The following is a 27,389-nucleotide window of genomic DNA, read 5'->3' as shown; positions in this document are numbered from 1 at the left end:
AAAATGCTTACAAATACTTGCTATATAGTGATTTGCCTTATTTATTTTCACTAAACAAGCTACAAACTCTAATACTGAATGAATGCTCCAACAAAATAATTTATTAAGAAAATAAACATGACATCTTAAAAAATATAAATGTATGCCTACTTACACACACACATATATACTCTCGCAGATCTTTCCGAAAACATGTTCACAGATTTTGGATGAGTGACAGGAAGTTAATAAGAAACATATAGAAATGGTACCAGGTTCAACAATTGTGGTACAAATTCACATTACACTGCCACACTATTGGTACATGGAGGGCTCTGTGGAGGGAGAGGAGGCAGAGTTTCAGACAGGGGACTTTCCTGAGAATGAGTCAAGGGAAGAGGCACCGGAGTTCCCACACAGTGGCATCCACTATCCCACAGAATTGTGGAGCAATAAGCTGATCCATATTTGATGCCCTCATTCCACTCAAATAACACAACATAGGCTAACAATCAGTGGCCTATGCAAAAACACAGATGCAGTTTAGAATCCTCTTTAGTGGGGTTGATGGTGGGCTGAGAGCCAATGGGAAAGGAGCACGGAATGTGGAACTGGAGAGGGTTCTATAATGTCCAAAGTGCCTTGTGTTTACCTCATCCTCCTTTTCCACCTAACTGGGATGTGGGGTTTCTGTTCTCTGAAGCTGAGGAGAGGAAAATCATCATCAGTTTTTAAGGATGAGCACATGCAGATATGAAAATATGTGCATGACACAGGTGGCTCCTTAATAGGGGAGGACGGGCTCATCGTAATGGCTGGAACGGAATTAATGGATTGGCATCAAACAAAGACATGGTTTCCATGTGTTTGATACCATTCCACTTACTCCATTCCAGCCATTATGAGCAGTCCTTCCCTCACCAGTCTCATGTGGTGCAGGAGTATATTACTTATTTATGATCACTGAGCATTGGGGTTCTGCATTTCCAGCATCACGAGGATATGCATGTTGCCCTTCCTATCAGACTTTCCATCTGTATGCGTCTCCCTTTCTCCTTTACAATGATACTGTTCATAAGAATAGAAATATGAAAGGATGTAAATTCTGATATGGGGAGTCAGGTCTCACCAGTGTGTAGTTGTTGGGGGGTATGATGGGGTCTGGCCGGGCGTAGTCTGGGGGGTTTGCCAGAGGGTCGTAGCCGAGGCGGGCGAGCATGGGGGCGATGTCATCCATCTCACGCAGCACATCAGAGGGGATGTGACCCACCCACTTAGACAGGGCGTCTGTGTTTACAGGGTTCACGACCTGGTCTGTGGACCGCTCCACTCTACAGGGGGAGATCAGACAGATATAAAATTAGTGTCTGTGTGAGACTTGATTCTCCACCTGACTTCTCCAACCTACAAGGGTCTAGACTAATTCCAATGCGTGTGTGCGCACGCATCCATTTCTGTCCTAGCTTTGAGAGGTGTATATGGTTGTGACAAGATGTAATGATTGCATAAGACAGAAGTATTATATAAAGCAGCTCACTGACTACCACAGCTGGCTTCACATTATGTCTCATCATCTCTCTTCTAAACCTTCCATTAAACCCTCATACAGCTCCAGACCTGGCTTCAAATGCTATTTGAACTCATTTAAAATACTTTATCTGGGATTGTTTGAGCAGAATAGTCAAAAAGAAAACCCTGTCCATCTGGCACGCCAGGAAAACAAGACACTAAAAGTATTTGAACATGTCAAATAGTATTTTAACCCAGGTCTGTACAGCACCGCACAGCTGGAAAAACCAGCCTGACTGTGACTGATCCCTGTACGCTTCATAGTAGTAATAGATATGGCTGACCTGGTGAACAATGAGCATTGTCAGTGTCCACTTATTCTATCACACGGAAATGGAGGATAACTACCTATTGTTCAGGCATCTCTTTATTATACCTTTATTATATAGGTAAGGGAATATTTACAATAGTAAATTTGATTTTAGATGGTTCCAAGATGGCGCTAACATGTATCGCCTAGCCTATTTTTCTGAGCATACCACGTCATTTATTGCAAAGTGTGATTTCCCAGTAAAGTTATTTTTAAATCTGGCAATGCGGTTGCATTCATGAGATGTTCATCTATAATTCTTTGAATGACAATATTACATTTTAACAATGTTTTCGAATAGTAATTTTGTAAATTGTAGCACTGATTCACCGGAAGCATTTCAGGGAAAATATTTTCTGAACGTCACGCGCCGATGTAAAATGCTGTTTTTATATATAAATATGAACTTTATCGAACAAAAAATGCATGTATTGTGTAACATGATGTTCTAGGAGTGTCATCTGATGAAGATCATCAAAGGTTAGTGCTGCATTTAGCTGTGTTTTGGGTATTTGTGATGCATGCTAGTTGCTTTGAAAATGGCAGTGTGATTTTTTTTGGCAGGGTACTCTCCTGACATAATCTAATGTTTTGCTTTTGCTGTAAAGCCTTTTTGAAATCGGACAATGTGGTTCGATTCAGGAGAGGTGCATCTATAAAATGGTGTAAAATAGTCATGTTTGAGAAATTGAAGTTATAGCATTTGAGGTATTTGTATTTCGCGCGACGCGATTCCACTGGCTGTTGACTAGGGTGGGACGCAAGCGTCCCACGTTCCCAGACAGGTTAAAAGGGAAAGGAAATAATGATTCTTAGGAGGGTGCTTGTCATGCATGTACATAAAGACAAACTCGCTCTCTCTTTCGCTCACTTGGACAGCGACACTCCACCGGCCTTGCCAATGAGGTCTTCGTGGTGTAGCACGGCCGGGTCCCATGGCAACCCCAGGAAGCTCAGCAGCTTCCTCATCTCTTCCTCTGGGTGCAGTACCAGCTGCTCGTAGCGCACAGGCAGACAGCTGCCCTCAGGCGCCCTCTGGCACTGGGAGTACATGCCCTCCACCGCACGGCTCCACTTAGTTAGACAGTCCTTGTAACTAGTCAGGTCAAAACCAGAGATGGTCACCTGCAAGAAGAGAGAAGGGAGGGAGAAGGAGTCTGTGTTAAAGAGAGAAAAATATAGGGAAGAGAGTGAAGTGTCTGGAGAGCAAGGAAGAATGGAAGATCAGACCACAGCATGCAGAGGGAACCCCCCTCCCCCACCCCACAGCAGTTGCTACCTTGCGTGAGATCATGGAGTGGACGGTAGCCCTTCCATCCCGTAGCATGAGAACAAACTTGGCCTGGGGGAAAATACGGGCCAGGTAGGACAGAGACTTCAGAGCAAATGGATCCTTGTTACAGAGCCTGGCTGCTGGCTCCCCATGACCAATTATTACCTGGTGGAAGAAAATCAATCAAGCAATGAATCCAGCTGCAAAGCTATAGAAAATGGTGCAGTTACAATTGAATTACACTGCAGCATTCCAGCCTAGGCAACCCTTCATATGTTTCAGGATTACCTGATGTAAAGTGAGAAGACAAACACCATGGCTAACCTCCAGTAAGAACGCCCGCACTGCTGAGTCCAACACCTGGTCAGTGACCCCGGCCTCGTCCAGTCTGACCCGCTCTCTGGCCGAGCGACTCCAGGTGGCACGCATGGCAAGGAGACGCGGGATCACCCGTGTCTCCTCCCCGCAACGCACTGCATTGTGGGCATCCAGCATGGCCCGCATCAGCGTGGTGCCGCTCCGAGGGAACCCACCAATGAAAATGAGGGGTGTGTCCTCACCATAGTAAATGGGAGATGCTTGGCTCTGATTGGTGGAGCCCAGGTGGGCATCTGCCCAGGTATGGCGGTGGGCGTGGTCAGGGGGAGGGCAGTCGATGCCACTCAGGCCCAGGTAGAGGAGAGAGGCGGAGCAGAGGAGAGCACAGCCCAATAACATGCTCACCTTCTGTCCCCTCATGGTCAGTTAGACTGGAGGTTTATGGGCTGTGGACTGGAGTAAAGAGTAGGAGCTTGGGGTATGATTTGGTATAAAATCTGTGGGTTGAGACCTAGAGGGTTGAGAGAGGGGTAAGGGAGAGTGACTGAGGCCTTTGGGTAGAAAATAACGTAGTGAGGAACGTAGAGACCGGTCGTCGCTGGCGGTCTAGGACCCCCCCAGGTGGCTCTAAGAGGGGTCCTTTCCAGCTGGGTGCCAGCCCTGTACATATCCTTGATCCACCATACTGGACCTGCAAAACACACACGTCAACAATACCCTGAGGAAAGGCTTATTTTTGTTTTTAATTTATAATATTTCTTCTGGTGACAACATACAAAACCCAATGTTATTACATAATTATTACGCATTACATTTTGGAACAATTTCAGAACAATTGTAGCTTCCTGCATGTGTCCTGTCATTGAACTCCCCAACGAATGACTGAACTAGCTGCCCAAAAGACACAGAAGAGTGTCCGGTTGGATTTCTGCAACATTCATATTCCACATCCTGCATTTGGAGAGCCACTAACTACACGGTAACGCTGCCTTCTCGTAAATGTCATCAACTCAATGCTCTCCCTTTCTTCTCACCTCACTCAGTTTCTTTCTTTCCTCCATCTCTCATTGTCACACTCAGGTAAAGCCACTAACTGCTACTGTTCCATGTTTTCCTACAGTGACAGCTTGCTCAGCCACACTACAATGCAAAGCAATTTGTTTAAGATCTATGAGTCACTACTAAACTGAATCAAAAGCCTGCCGAATGCCAATCCTCACATGCTGCAACAATCAGTTATATTTACTCTGCTAGCTAGTTTAAGGCTACAAAGAGTTTACATAGTGTTAACGCCAAGTTTTGCACCCAAAACATTTACACAGACTTTGTAGCCTAATTTATACATTTTTGTTCATTCCCTTCTGAAAGGCCTAGGTACAAATGCTTTGTACAGTACATTCGGTCTCTGTATTAGCCAAGCACTTCAAAGTAACTGCCCAGTGTTAAGATTTCTATGAAATATAATTAATTCCACATTTCTTAAATTACAGTGCATCTGGAAAGTATTCAGACCCCTTTCCGTTACAGCCTTATTCTAAAATGGATTCAATACATTTTCCCCCCTAGTCAATCTTCCCACAACACCCCATAATGACAAAACAAAAAAACAGGTTTAGACATTTTGGCAAATGAATAAAAAAATACAAATATCACATTTACATAAGTATTCAGACCCTTTACTTAGTACTTTGTTGAAGTACCGTTGGCAGCGGTTACAGCCCTGATTCTTGTTGAATATGACGTTACAAGCTTGACACACCTGTATTTGGGGAGTTTCTCCCATCCTTCTCTGTTGATATCCCTCTAGAGGTGTGGGGGCAGTGCTTTGGCAAAGTGGGTGTGGTTATATCCTGCCTGGATGGCCCTGTCCGGGGGTAACGTCGGACGGGGCCACGGTGTTCCCGACCCCCCCCGTTTCAGCTTCCAGTATCTATTCTGCAATAGTCTATGTGCCGGGGGGCTAGGGTCAGTCTGTCCTATCTGGTGTCCTGTGTGAACTTAAGTATGCTCTTTCTCCCACTCTACCTCAATGCTCAGCTATGAAAAGCCAATTGACATTTACTCCTGAGGTGCTGAACTGTTGCACCCTCTACAACCACTGATTATTATTTGACCCTGTTGCTCCTTATCTATCAATGTTTGATCATCTCGAAGTACTTGTATAATCTCCCCCCGACACAGCCTGAAGAGGACTGGCCACCCCTCAAGAGTGTGGTTCCTCTCCAGGTTTCTTCCTAGTGCAGGATTCAGGGTAAACTTTGAACATTGAGATATTAGAGAATGATAGATCAGACGCATTGTGTATAAGGAGTGAAAGAGACTGAGTTTTATGTCAGGAGGTAATGGGTCTCCGTAGAAAGACAGAAGGCTTTGGAATGTGTTAGGTGGACGGGAGGAGATCACAGGATTGCTATAGGGGAAGCGGATGGACATCTGTGGATTTGGCAAAGGAGGGGTTGAGGTCAGATCCCTGAAGGGAGTAATAAGGGTTTACATCCCATTACCCTCTTCCTGTTGAACCATAAGATGTAAGGATTGGAGAGAAGGAGGGGTGTCTAAAGTGGAGACAGACAGACATGAGAACATGTCTTTGTCTGAATACAGCCGTGTCAACCCTTTGGGAAGAATTAAACTTGGTTAAGCTTTTCTAGTGTCCGTGAGCTTTTTACTCTGACAAATTAGAACCTAACACTTTTTTATTTTATTTTAAATACACCTTTTTACTCCCAAATTTCGTGATTAATCTGTTCTCATCGCTGCAACTCCCCAAAGGGCTCGGGAGAGGCGAAGGTCGAGTCATGAGTCCTCCGAATTAAGCCGCCTAGCCGCGCTTCTTTATACGCTCCCGCTTAATCCGGAAGCCAGCTGCAGCAATGTGTCAGAAAACACCAGTCTCAACATCAACAGTGAAGAGGCGACTCCGGGATGCTGGCCTTCTAGGCAGAGTTGCAAAGAAAAAGCCATATCTCAGACTGGCCGATTAAAAAAAAAAAAAATAGAAGTAGATGGGCAAAAGAACAGACACTGGACAGAAGAACTCTACCTAGAAGGCCAGCATCCCAGGGTTGCCTCTTCACTGTTGATGTTGAGACTGGTCTTTTGTGTGTACTATTTAATGAAGTTGCCAGTTGAGGACTGGCATCTGTTTTTCAAACTACACACTAATGTACTTGTCCTCTTGCTGAGTTGTGCACCGGGGCCTCGCACTCTTTCCATTCTGGATAGAGTAAGTTTGCTCTGTTCTGTCAAGGGTGTAGTACACTGCATTGTAACGAGAGCTTCAGTTTCTTGGCAATTTCTTGCATGGAATAACCTTAATTTCTCAAAACAAGAATAGACTGATGAGTTTCAGAAGAAATTTCTTTGTTTCTGGACATTTTCAGCCTGTAATCGAACCCACAAATGCTGATGCTCCAGATACTCAACTAGTCTAAAGAAGGCCAGTTTTATTGCTTCTTTAAAATCAGCACAACAGTTTTCTGCTGTGCTAACAATTGCAAAATGGTTTTCTAATGATCAATTAACCTTTTAAAATGATAAACTTAGATTAGCTAACACAACGTGCCATTGGAACACAGGAGTGATGGTTACTGATAATGGGCACACCTATGAAGATATTCTATACGTTTTTTTTATTTTTTATCTGCCATTTCCAGCTCCAATAGTCATTTACAACATTAACAATGTCTACACTGCATTTCTGATCAATTTGATGTTATTTTAATGGAAAAAGTGCTTTTCTTTCAAAAACAAGGACATTTCGAAAGTGACCCCAAACTTTTGAAAGGCAGTGTAACACCGCTCACGTCGCAGACATACAAAGGGTTAATATGTCCACAGTGAGTCAATAACAGTGGTTTCAATGTTTTTAAATGGTTTCTGAAGGACAGGGAAAGAAAAGTGAAAGGAAATACTTAATGGTGTTCAATGACTTGTGTCCTGACTTTGAGGCCTGATCAACCTCAATAGAAATGATCGAGACAGGTGGGATTTCATTATAATATGAAGGGAGAGAGTCTGTAGTCTATTTTACTGTTACCTTATGGGATACCATTATCTCCTCAGAGTTATCAATCTAAGTTGATTGATTATTCTAATTAGTTTATTTTTGATTTAACCCCTGTGCGGCCTCGACATCCAGCGAAAAATCATATCGCCATTAGCATAACAAAATGTAATAATTTTTTCAAATTATATCGTTTTATAGATACACCTCTCCTGAATCAAACCACGTTGTCCGATTTCAAAAAGGCTTTACAGCAAAAGCAAAACATTAGATTATGTTAGAGGAGTATATCGTAAAAGTAGCCACATAGCCATTTTCCGACCAACCACATGCATCACAAATAACCAAAAAACAGCTAAATGCAGCACTAACCTTTGACAATCTTCATCAGATGACACACCTAGGACATCATGTTACACAATACATGCATTCTTTTGTTCGATAAAGTTCATATTTATATATAAAAACAGCATTTTACATCGGTGCGTAACGTTGACTAACTATTTTCCCTCAAATGCATCCGATGAAACAGAGCTACAATTTACTAAATTACTATTCGAAAACATTTTTAAAATGTAATATTGTCATTCTAAGATTTATAGATGAATATCTCTTGAAAGCACCTGTAATGCCAGATTTAAAAATAACTTTACTGGGTAATCACACTTTGCGATAAAAGGGGATGCGATACTCAGAACAATAGGCTAGCAATAGCAATAGGCTAGCCATCTTGGAACAATCGCATATCACATCTAGTCTTGTATACTATTGTCAATAATCCCTTACCTTTGGTTGTCTTCATCAGAAAGCACTTCCAGGAATCCCAGGTCCACAACAAATGTATTTTCGTTCGAAAAAAACACTCCTTTATGTTCCAAGAGCTTGTTCTTGTTTGCGCGTCTGAAGGCTGCTCCAAAACTTCCGTCGGCCACGGGACAGCCATTTCGAGAAAATGCATTTTTTTCCCCCCCATTTAGGTTCGTTCAAACATGTCAAACGTTGTATAACATAAATCTTCAGGGTGTTTTTCAACAAGAGAGCCAATAAGATTCGAGGGGGATGCCGGCGTCATAATGGTGATGGCCCTCTCCGTGTGACTACGTTCCACAGCGTCTCATTCATTCAGTTTTAACAGTAGAAGGCTCAAACCAATTTGTGAAGACTGGGGACATCTAGTGGAAGCAATAGGAAGTGCTCAATGAACCATAGCGCACGGTGTGATTAATAGGCAACGTGATGAAGTTGAGTTCGCAATTCAGAATTCCACTTCCTGTTTCCATCTGTCTCGGGGTTTTGACTGCCATATGAGTTCTGTTATACTCACAGACACCATTCAAACAGTTTTAGAAACTTTAGGGTGTTTTCTATCCACAAGTATTAATTATATGCATATCCTAGCTTCTGAGTTTGAGTAGGAGGCCGTTTAAAATGGGCACGAATTTCTTTCAAAAAAATCACTTTAGCGCCCCCTATCCTAGGGGAACGCCAAGAGGTTAACATGCAGCCTTTTTTTTTATCATGATGTGAATCATGTGTTCAAAGGGGAAATTCCCTGGCCCTTTGGTAAATACACAAATGTATTTTGTTCAGTCTGCATTTAGAAGGAAAAATATGTTAATAAGGGTTGACAGTTACTCCAAATGGATTGGGATACGTGTATTGCTGATTTCATTTTTGTTTCGATACAAAACTTCACCAGATTGGGTCTGCTGGATTGTTGGGATTCACCCTTGGGTTAGGGTACTAACTCCCTGATCTGGTAACTCTTTGGAGAGGTCACCAGTAAAATAAGGGAGTATGAATACATTTTGAAAATGGTTTCAACAATAACAGTATGTTGTTATACTCTGACATTTGTCTTAGAGATACTGGTATTAAGAAAATTGAGAATGTAATCATTTATCATACGGTGAATGGATGGTCCAGAAGTGTCTTAAACTGATTGTTTTGCTCTGTTCGCTCTCAAGTTATGGCAAATGTGACATCAGATGGTGTCTTAATGCATGGAACAGAATTTGACCACGAAGAGTGTGTGAACCTAAAAACCCTCCCTAACCGGCTGAAGAAAGAGCGACAAAGGCTTTCAATTATGACAGTGACTTAACACTCCTATTTGTGACCTGAGTCCGAGCCATCAACCTGGGGACGGGCGGCAGGAGTGCACCATGAGTCCTGAGACCGCGCATTGAGTGAGCATGGAGAGAGATCTCATTCAAACGTCTCTCATGCTCCTGTTGTACTGGTGGGAGAAATGGGCCAGACAGAATGGTGGCGGCGGCTCAGTTTAGAGACTCGGATATTTGGAAAAAACAGAACAATTTCTTTGGATATTGAAATCGGAACATTATCAAGGGCCATCAAATGTGACAGGCAAGAGTTACATATGTGCCGTTGGGAAGATTAACTGTAACGCTATCTGAAGAAGAACCAATGAAGACACGCTGGAAGGATAAGTTTTTCAACCACTCCACAAATTTCTTGATAACAAACTATAGTTTTGGCAAGTCGGTTAGGACATCTTTGTGCATGACAAGTCATTTTTCCAACAATTGTTTACAGACAGATTACTTCACTTATAATTCACTGTATCACTATTGCAGTGGGTTCGAAGTTTACATACACTAAGTTGACTATGCCTTTAAATTCTATGGGCTACGTGGGACGCTGTTTCTACGAACGTAAATATAACTTTTTTACTTTGTCGTGAGATTTTTGGCGCGCTTCCTACATTTGGAGTAGCTTACTGAACGCGCAAACAACAAGGAGGTATTTGGACATAAATGGAGTTTATCGAACTAAACAACATTTATTGTGGACCTGGGATTCCGTGAGAGTGCATGCTGATGAAGATCAAAGGTACGTGAATATTTATAATGCTATTTATGATTTTAGATGACTCCAAAATGGCGGGTATCTGCATTGCTGGTTTGGTTTTCTGAGCGCTGTACTCAGATTATTGCAAAGTGTGCTTTCCCCGTGAAGTTTTTTTTAAATCTGTCACAGCAGTTGCATTAAGGAGATGTTTATCTATAATTCTTTGAATAACAGATTAATATTTTATCAACGTTTATGATGAGTATTTTTGTATATTGTTGTGCTCATTCACCAGGAGTTTGAGGCAAAATATTTTCTGAACATCACGCGCCAATGTAAAATGGGGTTTTTGGATATAAATATGAACTTTATCGAACAAAACATACATGTATTGCGTAACATTGAGTCCTAGGAGTGTCATCTGATGAAGATCGTCAAAGGTTAGTGCTTAATTTTAGCTGTATTTCTGGTTTTTGTGACACCTCTCCTGCTTGGAAAATGGCTGTGTGGTTTTTCTTGTTGACGCTCTGTCCTAACATAATCTAACTTTATGCTTTCGCCGTAAAGCCTTTTTGAAATCGGACAATGTGGTTGGATTAAGGACAAGTGTATCTTTAAAATGGTGTAAAACAGTTGTATGTTTGAGAAAATTGAATTATGAGATTTTGTTGTTTTGAATTTGCCGCCCTGATATTTCACTGGCTGTTGATAGTGTGTACCGCGGGTGGGATGCTAGCGTCCCACGTAGCCCATAGAAGTTAACCTCTTACATCTAGACGTTCCGCTAGCGGAACACCTGCGCCAATATCCAATGATGGGCGTGGCGCGAAATACAAATTCCTCTAAAATCCGAAAACTTCAATTTTTCAAACATATGACTATTTCACAGCATTTTAAAGACAAGACTCTCCTTTATCTAACCACACTGTCCGATTTCAAAAAGGCTTTACAGTGTAAGCAAAACATTAGATTATGTCAGCAGAGTACCCAGCCAGAAATAATCAGACACCCATTTTTCAAGCTAGCATATAATGTCACAAAAACCCAGAAGACAGCTAAATGCAGCACTAACCTTTGATGATCTTCATCAGATGACACACCTAGGACATTATGTTATACAATACATGCATGTTTTGTTCAATCAAGTTCATATTTATATCAAAAAAACTGCTTTTTACATTAGCATGTGACGTTCAGAACTAGCATACCCACCGCAAACTTCCGGTGTAAAAGGTGAAATAAAAATAAATAAATAAAATTAAAATGAGGGGTAGGGTGAAGTTAGCTGCTTTTAGAAACAAGTATTTACACACTAGCGTTGATAGGAATTAGCTTGCAAAAGAAACAATCGTCAGACAAAATTACATTTCAACTTACTCTGCCGATTGTCCGTAGGGTTGGTCCTTATGCAGGGGGGGTGGGGTGAGAAAAAAAAAAAAAAACTGAATAGAACGTAAAACAGACTTAGCAAATCTGGGTCTGTTTAGACCCACTTCCTCTCTGCTTACCTCATGTCAAAAATAAAAGTCCTGCACATGCAAAAAGCAAGAACTTGTGGGGAACTTTTATTTTGACATGAGGTAAGCAGAAGAACTTTGCCTAAACATCAGACTGTTACAATGGTTACACCATGAATATCAGTCTGAAAGAAGTCACAAAAAAAAAAGATGCAATTGCATTTACTTTAAGGAATTGGGATACCTAGTCAGTTGCACAACTAAGTAAGCGTTTCACTGTCAAGTCTACACCAGTAGTATTCTGCACATGTGAGCAGTAACATTTTATTGGAATGTTTTCAACCGAAATTTGTCTTCCACATTTCACCCAACCCCTCTGAATCAGAGAGATTGTTGTTGGGGGTTAACTGACTTCCTCAAGGGCAGAACGGCAGATTTTTCCATTTGCCGGCTCGCGATTCAAACCAGCAACCTTTTGATTACTGGCCCAACGCTCTTAAAACCGCTAGGCCACCTGCTGCCCCATGTACTGGTTGTATATTTTGTTGGTCCTTTTGGCATTTACGTCATTTAGCAGACGCTCTTATCCAGAGCGACTTACAAATTGGTGCATTCACCTTATGATATCCAGTGGAACAACCACTTTACAATAGTACATCTATATCTTTTTGGGGGGGGAGGGTGGGGGTTAGAAGGATTACTTTATCCTATCCCAGGTATTCCTTAAAGAGGTGGGGTTTCAGGTGTCTCCGGAAGGTGGTGATTGACTCCGCTGTCCTGGCGTCGTGAGGGAGCTTGTTCCACCATTGGGGTGCCAGAGCAGCGAACAGTTTTGACTGGGCTGAGCGGGAACTGTGCTTCCGCAGAGGTAGGGAGGCGAGCAGGCCAGAGGTGGATGAACGCAGTGCCCTTCTTTGGGTGTAGGGACTGATCAGAGCAGTAGGAGGTGGAGAAAGGGTATCCACGGGAAGGCGTTTACCCTACTTTTTGTGGTGCTGGTAGGTTCTGTCCCTTGTATTTTCAATCTGTTGAGGTTATTGCTTGTGATGCACAATATGTAAACAATAGTCGAATTTAGTCCACCAAAGCCCTCAGCTGGAAGGGGTTTGCTGGTCTGTTAGGCACTGCCATATTGTGCAAGTGTTTGTCACGTGTGAATTGCATTAGTATTGAAATTAAAAACTGGAAACACAAACAATATATATTTACACAAACTAGCATACTGAATGTCTGATGGGGATATTTGTCTCACATTCCTGCCTCCAAAAGGACCAACCACATGGACAACCAGTGATGCATCATTTTATTCAACATTCTGGTTTGTAGAGGTCATGAGAGGAATCTTCCCTGATCTTAAAGCTAATTTCTGCCCGACATATAATTATTTGCAATTCAATGGTGGGTCTTCAGGCTAAGAGAAACTGAACTGACCTTGCTGATGAATTACAACAAACCAATGTTGGGAAATTATGTTTAAATATACTTTCCATTAGATGATACATTCCAAGCCTACATTCAATCGACAGAGTACATTTAAATTGTATTTAACATTTTTTGACAAGCTAATTTCCAAACATCAGCTAGGGCTATGTAAGCTAGCTAGGCCAGCGGTCCACACTGAAAAAATAAAAAAACAGCACCTCCGGCGAACAGGGGTGTAGTCATTCGTTCAAACAGCTACATTCCGTTTTTTAATTAAAATGGGAGACAATTTTGCAACTAAAACGAGTGACAAATTCAGGTAGGACCCTCCCCGTTTCGTTCAGTTTGCTTCCCTTTAAGAAACGTTTTGCAACAGAATCGGCCTAATTAATACACCCCTGGTTAATCAACAATATTGCTACCTCCAGTGAATTTTGAAAACCCAGGAAGCGCAATTGGTAGTAGTTGTGTATACACAAAACTTCACGGAATCGAATGTGAATATCACTCACCTTAACTGCCGAGAATCAGTCTCTGAAAAAGAAAGGTCCGTTGTACTGTGCAACTGCAAATAGAGGAAACTGTCAACTTCTCAACACAAGCCGCTCAAACAAGATAAATTCGTTTAAATTACACAATGTAACTATGGTGTTGTCTTGTCACCAGTCTGAAGTTCAGCCGTCTCTACTGTCGTAAAACACAACCTAAGTAGAGTAATTCAGCATTCTTAAAATAAACGCCTGAACGGTGTTTATTTCTTTCTGGTCCTGACGAGAGAAAAAAACTATCGGTGAGGTTCTCTTTTGCACTGTTCAACCAATCGAGTAAACGTGGAGGAGGAGTTAAGATGAGTTTGCCCTTGTTAATGGATGTTAACGTCCAAAAGTAACATCACATGCTCTCTTTCCATTCCTCCTAAAGACCGGATGCAATCGTTTGACTCCACTGACGGTGTACGGGACAGTTGCCATAAAGGCAGTCCCACAGCTAGAATAATGAGACAGATATTTCACCGGATGTATAAGTGTGAAGCATCCGGTTTGCCGCTTCCACTCACCCCCAAATATGGTGATGAGAGGAAGCCCAGTGAACGGCAGTGGGAGAAGAGATGGATTTTGTCCGACATTATGCAATACTTTTCACCAATTAAACTTTTGGTCTCAATACAGTTTTCCGTTCCCAAAACTACAACCTGTTCCGAATAGAGTGGACTAAGTTTTGTAGATTTTATCCTTTGCCAAAGTAAAAAAAATATATGTTTTGTTTTAACGGAGTGCAACGGGGAATTGAGTTATTGCACACGTACTTCAGCGTAGGCGCTCCCTAACGGAAATATGCAAATATCTGCTAGAACGCACCAATAGGATCTCGTTAACTCGTGCGTGGCTCTAACCCCCTTCCTTGCTTGTTCTGCTCACTATGGCTAATTTGTTCCCATTGGAAACGACAGGCTGTGGTCTATCTTGAGTTAGTTGTTAATTCCCTTTGATACATAGACACTTTCACAGTAAGATATGAAGATTGGCTGAAACTGCTTCTCCATAGAAATCCCGATCACACTTGTCGGCGTGGTCATATCGCAGCGACGTTGGCTATTCTCATGCGTAGAAACACATAATCAGGTCTAGAAGGTAGTCTAGCTCCGAACTGCGCATGGGCAGGCTGTCAAATCAAAGGCACTCCTTCGATATAAAGTTGTTTATTACAAAAATAAAAACGTACTTAAATGTAACAACTTGGTTTATAGTAAACACAGTAGAGAACAACGCTGAGTACACCGCTAATTTGATCAGCTAGCAGTTGCTACCTCACCACTCATACACCGGAGAAAAACCGCCACCTGATTTCTCATGAGGAGAAATTGAGGAATCTGCACATTCGGTTGATTCAGAAAATCCAGTCAATAGTACAACACCACATTTTTTTTATATATATTTTTTAAATTCTCCAGGTCAACAATCGATGCTGTCTCTGCAAAGATAAACGAAAGAGCCAATGGTCTGGAGAAAATTATACACGAAAAATCGTTGACCTCTAGACCTCTCTGAATCACGCATAAAATAGTATCTAAAAGCTTAAACTTGCAAACACTGCTTCTTCTGATAAATGCACTGCACAGGAGAAGACCATCGCTGACATGCAAGAGCACTTATCTAAGGCAGAGCGATACCGGAGAAGGACGGGGCTACGGCTTTACCCGGGGACCACGGTGAGAATGTGAAGCGCATAGTAGGTGGCACCGGACTTCTCCGATGGATATATGGCTGTGGATGTCGCTCATCGTATTGGGATGAAGCAAGACGCCATCGATCATCAACCAGTTTGCTTTTCGCACAGCGAGAGATGCAGTTTGGGAGAAAGCAAAAGAAAGAAAGCAAAGGAAGGGCACCTTTCTGAAAGATAAAGAATTTAGATTCAGTGAGGACCTGGCTACAGCAGCAAGAAAGGCAAAGTTGTGGCCTCTCATCCAACAGGCACAAAATCAAAGAAAGGGTGCATACTACATGGGAATCAGAGCCTTCTTCGCAGATGGAAAATAAATACTACCGGGGTGATTTGTTCCGCCGGTAGGTTTACAAGGTAGCCCCTTCCCCACAGCAAACTGAGCGTTCTAGTTTTGAATTGTGGTGTTTTGGTTTACAAGTTCAGACTTTGTTAATACATATATGAAGCAAATTTTTATAGAGGGTGGAGTTGAATTTGCATAGGATGTTTCTTTCTATTCTGTATATATGGACTTGAAGTTTATGTCAATCAATGCCAGGGGGATATGAAACCTGTTGAAGAGAGAAGCAATTTTTAGATTTTCTTTTGTAAGGACTGCAACACAGATGTTTTATTCGTTCAAGAAACACATTCATGCAAAGATATAATTGTTGGAAAACTCAGTGGGGCAGTGACATTTTTTTGGCCCACGGGACTAAATCATTCAACTGGGGTTGCAATTTTAAATGGACATTTTTCTTTACTCAAATGGACACCAATGGACATTGGCCAGTAGCGGTCATCAACCACATGGAGAGATTATTTGTGTTGTGTAATGTATATGGATACTGTTCTAGTCCTCCAAATGACTTACTTCTAGAGGAAATTCAGGAAATTATTAAGTCTTCTGAGAAAATATCCATCCAGTCAGATTATAGTTGGTGGGAATTTTAATATAGTTTATTATAAAGAGACTGATAGATTGCCCCATAGGCCTAACATTGGTGTGAACAAATTGGTGAATTTCTGCCAAAGCCTGGACTTAATTGACATATGGAGAGTTAAAAACCTGGAGAGAAACCATACACATGGAGTAATAGAGATTGTTCACTACAATCAAGAATTGACTTGTGGGTGATGAACTCAAGACTGCAGGTTAACACTGTAGAGGTAAAAAACAAAACTGTCTGCAGTCCTGATGGATTATAAAGTCATATGGCTGACTAAGAATGTGCAGTAATGATAAGAAATACTCTGGTGGTTATTGGAAATTAAATAACTCATTGTTATTGCATGATGATTTAAAAAAATGTGATTAAGAATATAATTTCTGTTTACTGGAATTTAGCTACATCTAATGCAGAATATGGGAAATATTGGGACCTGCTGAAATGTAAAATCCGCTCAGCCTGTACTACTTATGGAAAACGGCTTGCTTTAAGAAAGGAGATGTGAGGTAGCTGAACTCTATTAGACAATTGCGGATATCACTAGGGATGCACATTTTGGGAATATTCAGAGGTGGGAATCAACAAGGAATATATGGGAATATATGGGAATTAACAGAAATATATGCAAATTAATATTAATACCATTTAAATGTAGATGTTTTTTGCATTGGATATATTTACCATATCATATGGAGACAAACATAAACCTTTTACCTTACCATAAGTAGACATAATTGCAAATGATTAAATCCTTCCAATATAAAAAAGAACTATCTAGTTACTAATTGAATTTTAATTAAATGAGTTAACTTCACATGGGATGATTTCACTGAACAACAAAAGAAAGGGAATATTGAATGATCCTCAATGATCCTTCGTATCTCCCAAAAATGTTTTTGACATACATCTGTAAAATGATAGTCTAGAAACTAAAACTTTGTTTGTCTTCCTCTCAGACTTCCATGTCTTCTCCCTGGACCTCCTCAATGTCCACCTCTTGAACATCAGACTCTGAGGCCTCATCTTCACTATCACTTTCCAACCTTGTTGAGGATGGCTCGTTGTCAGGCTCAAAAAGCCTAAAATTTGTCCGGATGGCCACCAATATTTCTAACCCTTGTATTGGTCAGCCTGTTGCGTGCTTTGGTGTGTGTGTTCCCAAACAAGGACCAGTTGCGCTCTGAGGTGGCTGATGTTGGTGGGATTTGGAGGATGATGGAGGCAACAGGGGAAAGAGCCTCAGATCCACAAAGTCCCTTCCACCAGGTGGCTGATGAGATATGTTGGCACGACTGCCATATTGCATCTCCATCCCAAAGCCCTTGCTTGGAAGTATACTTTGCCAGACTGCCAAGAACCTTGCCCTCATCCAGGCCAAGGTGGCGAGACACAGTAGTGATGACACCATAGGCCTTGTTGATCTCTGCACCAGACAGGATGCTCTTGCCAGCGTACTTGGTGTCCAACATGTACGCTGTGTCGTGTATGGGCTTCAGGTAGAAGTCTTCACGCTTTTTGATGCATTTCAGAACCGCAGTTTCCTCTGCTTGGAGCAACAGTGAAGTAGGCAGGCCAGTGTGGATTTCTTCTCTTACATCTGCAAGCAGAGTCTGAACATCAGACAGGATGGCATTGTCTCCCTCAAATCTGTGCAATGGCTACTGCTATAGGTTTCAGGAGTTTCAGGCTGCTTACCACTCTCTCCCAAAATACATCATCCACGGGGATCCTCTTGATGGGGCTGTCCATGTCGGCAGACTGTGATATGGCCATTTCTTGGAGAGACTCTTTCCCCTCCAGGAGACTGTCAAACATGATGACAACACCACCCCAACAGGTGTTGCTGGGCAGCTTCAATGTGGTGCTCTTATTCTTCTCACTTTGCTTGGTGAGGTAGATTGCTGCTATAACTTGATGACCCTTTACATACCTAACCATTTCCTTGCTCTCTTGTAGAGTGTATCCATTGTTTTCAGTGCCATGATATCCTTGAGGAGCAGATTAAATGCATGAGCAGCACAGCCAATGGGTGTGATGTGAGGGTAGGACTCCTCCACTTTAGACCAAGCAGCCTTCATGTTTGCAGCATTGTCTGTCACCAATGCCAATACCTTCTGTGGTCCAAGGTCATTGATGACTGCCTTCAGCTCATCTGCAATGTAGTGGCCGGTGTGTCTGTTGTCCCTTGTGTCTGTGCTCTTGTAGAATACTGGTTGCGGGGTGGAGATTATGTAGTTAATTATTCCTTGGCGACAAACATTCGACCACCCATCAGAGATGATTGCAATACAGTGTGCTTTCTCTATGATTTGCTTGACCTTCACTTGAACTCTGCATCCAGTAAATTAGTAGATAAAGCATATCTAGTTGGAGGGGTGTATGCTGGGCGAAGAACATTCAGAAATCTCTTCCAATACACATTGCCTGTGAGCATCAGAGGTGAACCAGTTGCATACACAGCTCGAGCAAGACTTTCATCAGCATTTATCTGACTATGTTCCTCCATTGAGTGAAAAAAACTTCTGATTCCAGGAGGACCATGAGCTGTTGCTATCGATGAGGTGTCTGATTCATAATTTTCACCTTAAATAGAAGTAGATGGACTTTTGTCAGAGGTTGCTTGTTGTGAGCACAAAGGGAACTTTATGCACTTGCCCAGATGATTCTGCATCTTTGTTGCATTCTTCACATATGATTTGGCACAGTATTTGCAAATGTACACAGCTTTTCCATCTACATTAGCTGCAGTGAAATGTCTCCACACATCAGATAGTGCCCGTGGCATTTTCCTGTAAAGATTAGAAAAAAAAGAGTAAAAATAAATAAATACAATTCCATGTACAGATAAATAGTTAAGCAGTTAGATTAAACAACTCCTTTGTAAGATAAGTGTTAAAATGAAACATGTATGGAAACAGGTGAATTAACACTCAGTTCGCAGGCTCAAACAAGCTAAAACCCACATGGTAGCAAAAACTAACTAGCAGAAATTGCTAACAAGTTAGACATGATTTAAACACACTTTGCTGTAGGCTACTATTTACTAGTTAACAAAAAATCATGCATGTCATAAAATATTTTCACCCCACCCAGTATTGTAATAAAAACTTACCAGAAAGCATGTAGTCCTTGGCTCAGACAGTGTAGTAGTGTGGGCTCAATAGCATCTCATTAGTGTGCAAGATCTTGAGAATCAGCTGTACATGTGATGGAAGAGTGCACTGCACATGTGATAGAACAATTCCATTGAATTGGGGATAGTTTAACCAAAATATGCCACAAAACCGAGAATTGCCTTGTGTATCCAAAAAAAGGTTCACTGTTATCAGCAATTTTGTTTGTTCAATTTATGCAAAATTTCCGGGCTTAACTTCCCATGGAAAATTTCCAGAAATTTACCGGAAAATATCCGACCCCTTTTCCAATCCTAGATATCACAGAGATTGAGCATCTTGATCTTAATGAGAAAGCTAAATTGAATGATTTTACAGAATCAACTAGATACATTTTATAAGGAAAAGGCTAGAGGAGCCTTCATAATATCCAGAAAACAATGTCTTGAAAAAGGTGAAAAGAACAGTAGATACTATTTTTAATTTGGAAAATAGGAGAGGGGAACTCAACACACTACGGAAATGTAAGATTAATGGGGTGACCACTGAGGATAGAGAGTTGTTATCAGACTTTACCACTAAGTTTTATGAGAATGTTTACTCCTTAGATAAGTTTGAGTGACTAAGAATCTCATTGATTCTATAGAGAATGTTAACTCAGTTAGTGAAGAATTCAATCAGTCTTGTCAAGATTTATCCATTATGGACATCCAATATGGGGTTGCTCAATGAAAAAATAACAAATCTCCAGGTTGTGATGGATTAACCTCTGAATTTTACAAAACCTTCTCTGAAGAAATTGCTAATTTTTTTCTTGAAACCTTTAATGAGGCTATAAAGGGAGAACTACCTGCCTCTCTGAAGTAAGGGGTTGTTACTCTTATACCTAAACCACACAAGGATCTCTTAAATATTGATAATTGGCGTCTAATCACACTCCTAAATAAGGACTACAAAATTATAGCCTCAATCTTTGCAAAAAGGTTAATCATGCTTGAATGATCTGATTGATTAATGACAATCAGGGTTTATGAAAGGGCACCATATATCTAATAATCTGAGACTGGTGATAGACTTGGTTGAGTATTGTGATCTATTGGATGACTTCCCTGTTATCTTATTTTGGGATTTTCAGAAAGCATTTGATACCTTATGTCCCAATTTTATCTTTGACTTAAGCATTTTAAGTTTGGTCATTTGTGTTGTTATTCGAACTCTGTATAATGGTGGCAATAGCTATATCAAACTCTGTCATGGAACACCCTCAAGGTTTAACATTTACAAAGGAATACGACAAGGTTGTCCAATCTCAACTTCTGTATGTTTGTCAATATCTCAAATCGTATGCACATTAGTTTATCAAAGTCAATTTGAAGCCATTACATTCATTCCAGGCCTGAGAGATCAAAAAATTCCAACTGGCAGATGACACCTCACTTTTTTTTGACAAATGTGTCACAAGTTAGATTAGCATTGGATATTGTGAAGCAGTACTCCAAAATCTCAGGTTTGGTGTTATGTCTTTCCAAATGTGAGATGTTTGTTCTGAAAGGAGCTGTCAATCCAGCAGATTGTAACATCTCTGAAAAAGATACTGTAACCTACCTCAGTGTAAAGATCACCAAAAATCTTAAGGCTGTGAATGATCTTAATTTGAATCCTGTAACTGAATCTGTCCCCAAAAAAGTATCATCATGGTTAGGGAGGGATTTAAGTCTTCAAGGAAGTGTCTTTTATCCAAAGCTGAGGGGCAACATTTTTTCTTCTATTGACATTCCCAAATCCACTTGCTGTACCTTTTTAGATAGGCTTTGTATAACTTCATATGGAAAAAAACAAGCCACATAAGATGAAAAGAGATGGTATCACCAACAGCATTTGTGATGGCGGTCTAAATGTCTTAGACTTCACTCTCTTTAATCAGATGTCAACAGGGTTTAAAGGTACTTAAAAAATCTTCATAGTTTCTAGAATATTATTCCTCATTTTGTTTTTCAGAAGCTCGGAGGCCTTACTTTTTTACTAGATTGTCCCTATATTGTGCGTAAACTTCCTGTGAAATTGGCGGCTTTTCACAAGCAGGCTTTAATGTGCTGGACTTGCTGTACTTCTCAACTTCTCACCTCAAATGTTTTATATAGATTAATGGATCGATATTACATAGAAACAAGATGTTATTTTACCGTAACTGGTTCTCAAAAGCATTGTCCTTGTCAGCCAATTAGTTAGTATTAGTGGGAATCTATTTACGCGGAGAGAATTTATGGAAAGATACAACTTTGAGGTTTCATGCAAGAAATATGACTGTTATAAAAGCTATACCTAGTGGGATAAAATCTTTACTTCAGAATAATGCATTTTTGGAACATCTATTGTAAGCGATATCCAGGTGAATGGCATAGGTTTACTAGATAAGATACTCAACATTCGTTTATTAAGGGATCATTTCTAGAGGAAGTCTATTCCCTCTGTGATATTTTGTTGGGATTCATTGTTTGATGTAAACTGGCACTGTGCTTGGCTCACGCCACACACATTTATGGTGACCAATAAAGTAAAGGAGATCTCCTTTAAGATTATCCATAGATTCTATCCGTGTAATAGCTTGATTTCTAAATATATTCCTGATGTTACCAGTGAATGCAGATTTTGTGAACTCGAAACTGAATCTATTGAACATTTATTCTGTAATTGTTTACATAATGAAGTGTTCTGATGTAAAACTATATCTTGGCAACAAAATGCAAGCAACCATTGAAATATCTAAGTTTGACATATTTTACTACACTGATTCCACAAATGAACGTGAGTAGGTCATAAATCTCTTATTTTGAAACATTTTCATTCACAAATCAACATTTCTGAAGAAAAAGCCCCTTAATTTTTAAAAATCTGATTTGGGAAACTATTTAGAATCATTAAAGTGTATACAAAACAAAATGTAAAAAATATGTATTCGCTACATGTCTGTATTTTAATTGATATAATGTGGATTTGTATTTTATTTTAAAAACATGTATCTAATTTCTTTGTGGACTCCCTCTGGCTGTTCTGTTTCTTGTGTTTTGCATGTTACTGTTTAATAAAATACAAAATAAATAGAAAGGTTCGAGAGGATCAGAACCGCAATATATAATTGGTAAATTGTGACTTATTTAAAAATAATGAGTCATTATTTATGATGCAAGGTGATATGTAAACTATATAGAATACAGAAACACCCCTTTTTCAGTACCCTGTCCTTCAAAGATAATTCGTAAAAATCCAAATAACTTCACAGATCTTCATTGTGAACAGTTTAAACATTGTTTCCCATGCTTGTTCAATGAACCATGAACAATTAATGAACATGCACCTGTGGAACGGTCGTTAAGACACTAACAGCTTACAGATGGTAGGAAATTAAGGTCATAATTATGAAAACAAAGGACACTAAAGAGACCTTTCTACTGACTCTGAAAAACACTGAAAGAAAGATGCCCAGGGTCCCTGCTCATCTGTGTGAACGTGCCTTAGGCATGCTGCAAGGAAGCATGAAGACTGCAGATGTGGCCAGGGCAATAAATTGCAATGTCCGTACTGTGAGACGCCTAAGACAGCGCTACAGGGAGACAGGATGGACAGCTGATCGGCCTCGCAGTGGCAGACTACGTGTAACAACACCTGCACAGGATCAGTATATCAGAATTTCACACCTGCGGGACAGGTACAGGATGGCAACAACAATTGCCCGAGTTACACCAGGAACGCACAATCCCTCCATCAGTGCTCAGACTGTCCGCAATAGGCTGAGAGAGGCTGGACTGAGAGCTTGTAGGCCTGTTGTAAGGAAGGTCCTTGCCAGACATCACCAGCAACAACGTCGCCTATGGGCACAAACCCACCGTAGCTGGACCAGACAGGACTGTCAAAAAGTGCTCTTCACTGACGAGTTGCGGTTTTGTCTCACCAGGGGTGATTGTCGATTCGTATTTATCGTCGAAGGAATGAGCGTTAAACTGAGGCCTGGACTCTGGAGCGGGATCGATTTGGAGGTGTGTCCGTCATGGTCTGGGGTGGTGTGTCACAGCATCATCGGACTGAGCTTGTTGTCATTGCAGGCAATCTCAACGCTGTGCGTTACAGGGAAGACATCCTCCTCCCTCATGTAGTACCCTTCCTGCAGGCTCATCCTGACATGACCCTCCAGCATGACAATGCCACCAGCCATACTGCTCGTTCTGTGCGTGATTTCCTGCAAGACAGGAATGTCAGTGTTCTGCCATGGCCAGCGAAGAGCCCGGATCTCAATCCCATTGAGCACGTCTGGGACCTGTTGGATCGGAGGGTTAGGGCTAGGGCCATTCCCCCCAGAAATGTCCGGGAACTTGTAGGTGACTTGATGGAAGAGTGGGGTAACATCTCACAGCAAGAACTGGCAAATCTGGTGCAGTCCATGAGGAGGAGATGCACTGCAGTAATTAATGCAGCTGGTTGCCACCATATACTGACTGTTACTTTTGATTTTGACCCCCCCATTGTTCAGGGACACATTATTCCATTTCTGTTAGTCACATGTCTGTGGAACTTGTTCAGTTTGTCTCAGTTATTGAATCTTATGTTCATACAAATATTTGCAAATGTTAAGTTTGCTGAAAATAAACAGTTGACAGTGAGAGGACGTTTATTTTTTTGCTGAGTTTAGATCAGTCAGTCATTTTGATTCTCTGGAAAACTGCCACTCTTTTCATGCCATTTTGCCCAGTGGGTGGTGCTATATGTCAGGAACTTCATTTAATGAAAATGAATAGCTAGCCAGCTACTTAACCCTGTTGCCCAAAGCTAATGTTATAAACAGTCAGCTAGCTTCATCTGGCTAGTGAGGCTCGACCGGACCAGGTTATGTGTTGTGAAGCTATCCACAATAAGGATTAGGCACAATAGTGGAATTTGCAGTTTGCCTTTAAAATAAAAGTATATAATTGACAGTGATGCAAATGTATACAAATAGTATAATTATGCCATACTTTTATTTTGAAGGCTAACCGCAAGGTCCACTATTGTGGCTAATCCTTATTGTGGCTAGCTTCACATAGATGGGTCCGACCACCATTAATCAAATAAGAACTGTCTTATAAATTAGGGTTATTTTAGATGATGACACCTAGCTATGTAGTTAGCTAGCTAACTATTTAGCTACTGAAACAGATGTTGTTTTGCTATGTTTTTGGGGAAGACCATTGTTAGCATCCTCTTAGCTAGCTCGATTTTTTTTTATGACCAGCACTATAGATGCGCGAGACAACTTTACCAGCATCATAGCATACGTATCAAGGAATGTTGTGACATATGAAATACGAGTGATAGTGTAATCAATGTGTAATAACTACGTTAAATTATGAACGCGTTAAATTATTATGTGACGTGCAGTCATATTCAGGTCCTGATTGGTCAACAAGCTTATTTGACACGTCAAATAGTGTTATTTGACGTGTATCTTTTTTGACACGCAAAGACCCAAACGGTGTTCCATAGACATCCTGGATGAGAATGAAATGACTGAACAAATTAACAATGAAACAGCACAGCAAGTAAGTGAAAGAAATAGGTTTTGATTATGTTTTACTGGTAATGGGGACATACGTAAATGCCAACAAAATACATTTTTGGTCAGTGTGGTGTGTGTGTGAGTGTGTAATCTTTATTTAACTAGGCAAGTCAGTTAAGAATATATTCTTATTTCAATGACGGCCCGGACGACGCTGTGCCAATTGTGCGCCGCCCTATGGGACTCCCAATCACGGCCAGATGTGAAACAGCCTGGATTCGAACCAGGGACTGTTGTTACACCTCTTGCACTGAGATGCAGTGCCTTAGACCGCTGCGTCCATGTGTGCGGTAACTATTTAACTGTACTAGAATGCTTAAAAGGCCGCAATTTTTTTATATCGGTTATCGGTATGTTTTTTTTTGGCAAGGAAAATATTGGATATCGGCCAAAAATGTCATATCGGTGCATCACTAATTCCAATAAGGCATGACATAAGGTATAAATACAACATTCTGTTGAAACAAGGCTCGTATAGCTCTATTGTTGTTGAATGGATTAAAAGAAAAACTAATCTTTCCTACTGATGAGTCAACAAGGTTAATTGTAGGTATGTTCTGAGGGTCAGGTCTTGACACGTTCTGAATAATGAAGCAACACTTGAGGGAATGGCATCTAAAACAATTGCAAAATCTTTAGGTGTTACAGGGACCTTGTAAAGTTATAATAATTCCTTAATATCAAGTAAAAGACCCTCTGCATTTACAAGTTGGCTCACCAATAGGATATTTTTTTCGGAACTAATATTCTAAAAACAAATAAGTATTTTTATACAATATGTCCCCATTATTCCATATATAATACCTGTGTGGAGAAACATTTTGCTTATAAATTAAAGACCATGACTGTCACGTCCTGACCATAGAAAGCTTTTATTTTCTATGGTAGAGTAGGTCAGGGCGTGACAGGGGTGTTTTGTCTAGTTTATTTATGTCTGTTGGTTCTAGTTTCTTTTTTCTATGTTGTGGGTTTTGTCTAGTTTATGTATTTCTATGTGGGTTCTAGTTTCTGTATTTCTATGTTGTTTTTTGGGATGATCTCCAATTAGAGGCAGCTGGTCATCATTGTCTCTAATTGGGGATCATATTTAAGTTGTTGTTTTTCCCACTAGGTTTTGTGGGAGATTATTTTGAGTTAGTGTATGTTGCACCTCTTCGTCACGGTTTGTTGTTTTGTTTATTAGTTTATTTGTATGTCTTGCATAGTTTCACAGTTAAAATAAAATGTGGAACGATACACACGCTGCGCCTTGGTCCGCTCATTCATACGACAAACGTGACAATGACAAGAAAACCTGCAGATGAAAAGCAGAGTTTCACTGGAATTTTGTCAAAATTATAATTGCAAACCATAATGAAGTTAAGTCCACCAAAAGTAGAGAAGACATGATGAGGAATAAAGTTCCACAAAGAAGTGGGACTTCTTAGGAATTGTTATATCCAATTGATCTTAAAAGTATTAAGGCAGTAAAGTACAGAAAATTCAGCCCACCATACTCATAAGTGTTCATTACAACAGTTTTCCTAATGTAATGGGTACACTTTCCCCACAGAAAGTTGAAAAGCATCTGTTCTATCTCTTTGCTTATTTTACCGTCAAGATATAAAGATAGAGGGGCATATGTTAATCTAGAGATACCTTTAGGACTCTTCCTTTAAAGGTAAGTCCCTCTGTAGCCATTGATTTAGCTTCATCTGGGTTTTTTAAATAAGAGGGTTAAAATTTAGTAAGCCTCTAGACTTCTGATCCTTAGTAATGGTTATGCCTAAATATGTAACTTCTTCTTTCACTGGAATACCATAATATGAAGGTGCCACACAATCTTTGACAGCCATGAGTTCACATAGAATCCTTTTCCAAAGCATCTCACTAGCGTCTTTCAGAAAAAGTGTAGTATTGTCAGCCAGCTGGCTTATAATTTCTTTATCAGCCATGGAAATACCTTGTACAGGACTATTATTTAAAGAATTTGTAAGAAGTTGGGTGATTAGTAAAAAAATAGATAAGACAACCTTACCTAATTCCTCTCTTTAACTCAAATCTAGGTGAGGTGCCATGTTTCAGTTTGATAGAGTTGTTACCATTCGTATAGAGAGTCTTAATAGCCTTACAGAAAAAAATCCCCAAAGCCAAATTTCTCAAGGAAGTGAAAGAGGAACTGACGCTCCACTGTGTCAAATGCTTTATAAAAATCAAAAAATAATATGAATCTATTCTTGGTTATTAGGTCTGAGTAGTCAAGTATGTCTTATACTAGTCTGATATTGTTAGAAATATGTCTGTTCCTCATATAGCCAGACTGTGTTTCATCAATGATTGCATCCAGGACTTCTTTAATTATTTAGTAGTAAGGCTAATATCATTATTAAGAAGACAAATTGGACGC

The 27,389-nt window shown here is 40.5% G+C and overlaps 1 protein-coding gene across 2 annotated transcripts; it reads right to left on the bottom strand.

Annotated features, from left to right (window-relative positions):
• Window positions 1-79: 79 nt before the first annotated feature.
• On the bottom strand, window positions 80-14,131 carry tpst1l (tyrosylprotein sulfotransferase 1, like). 2 transcript variants are annotated; one of them, XM_014195766.2, is made up of 7 exons: window positions 13,661-14,131; window positions 11,647-11,672; window positions 3,456-4,140; window positions 3,138-3,296; window positions 2,730-2,983; window positions 1,109-1,310; window positions 80-682 (listed from the first exon to the last, which is right to left on the bottom strand). In XM_014195766.2, the coding sequence occupies exons 3-7, from the start codon at window positions 3,867-3,869 to the stop codon at window positions 650-652; spliced, it is 1,062 nt and encodes a 353-aa protein (XP_014051241.1). In that variant the 5' UTR covers window positions 3,870-4,140; window positions 11,647-11,672; window positions 13,661-14,131; the 3' UTR covers window positions 80-649. The 2 variants fall into 2 exon arrangements, with proteins under 2 accessions (XP_014051241.1, XP_014051239.1); XM_014195764.2 differs by lacking the exon at window positions 11,647-11,672.
• Window positions 14,132-27,389: the final 13,258 nt, after the last annotated feature.

This window comes from Salmo salar, chromosome ssa04 (genome assembly GCF_905237065.1).
Source record: "Salmo salar chromosome ssa04, Ssal_v3.1, whole genome shotgun sequence".
Taxonomy (NCBI): Eukaryota; Metazoa; Chordata; class Actinopteri; order Salmoniformes; family Salmonidae; genus Salmo; species Salmo salar.
The sequence above is the reverse complement of the archived record's forward strand: the minus strand, read 5'-3'. Positions and strand labels throughout refer to the sequence as shown.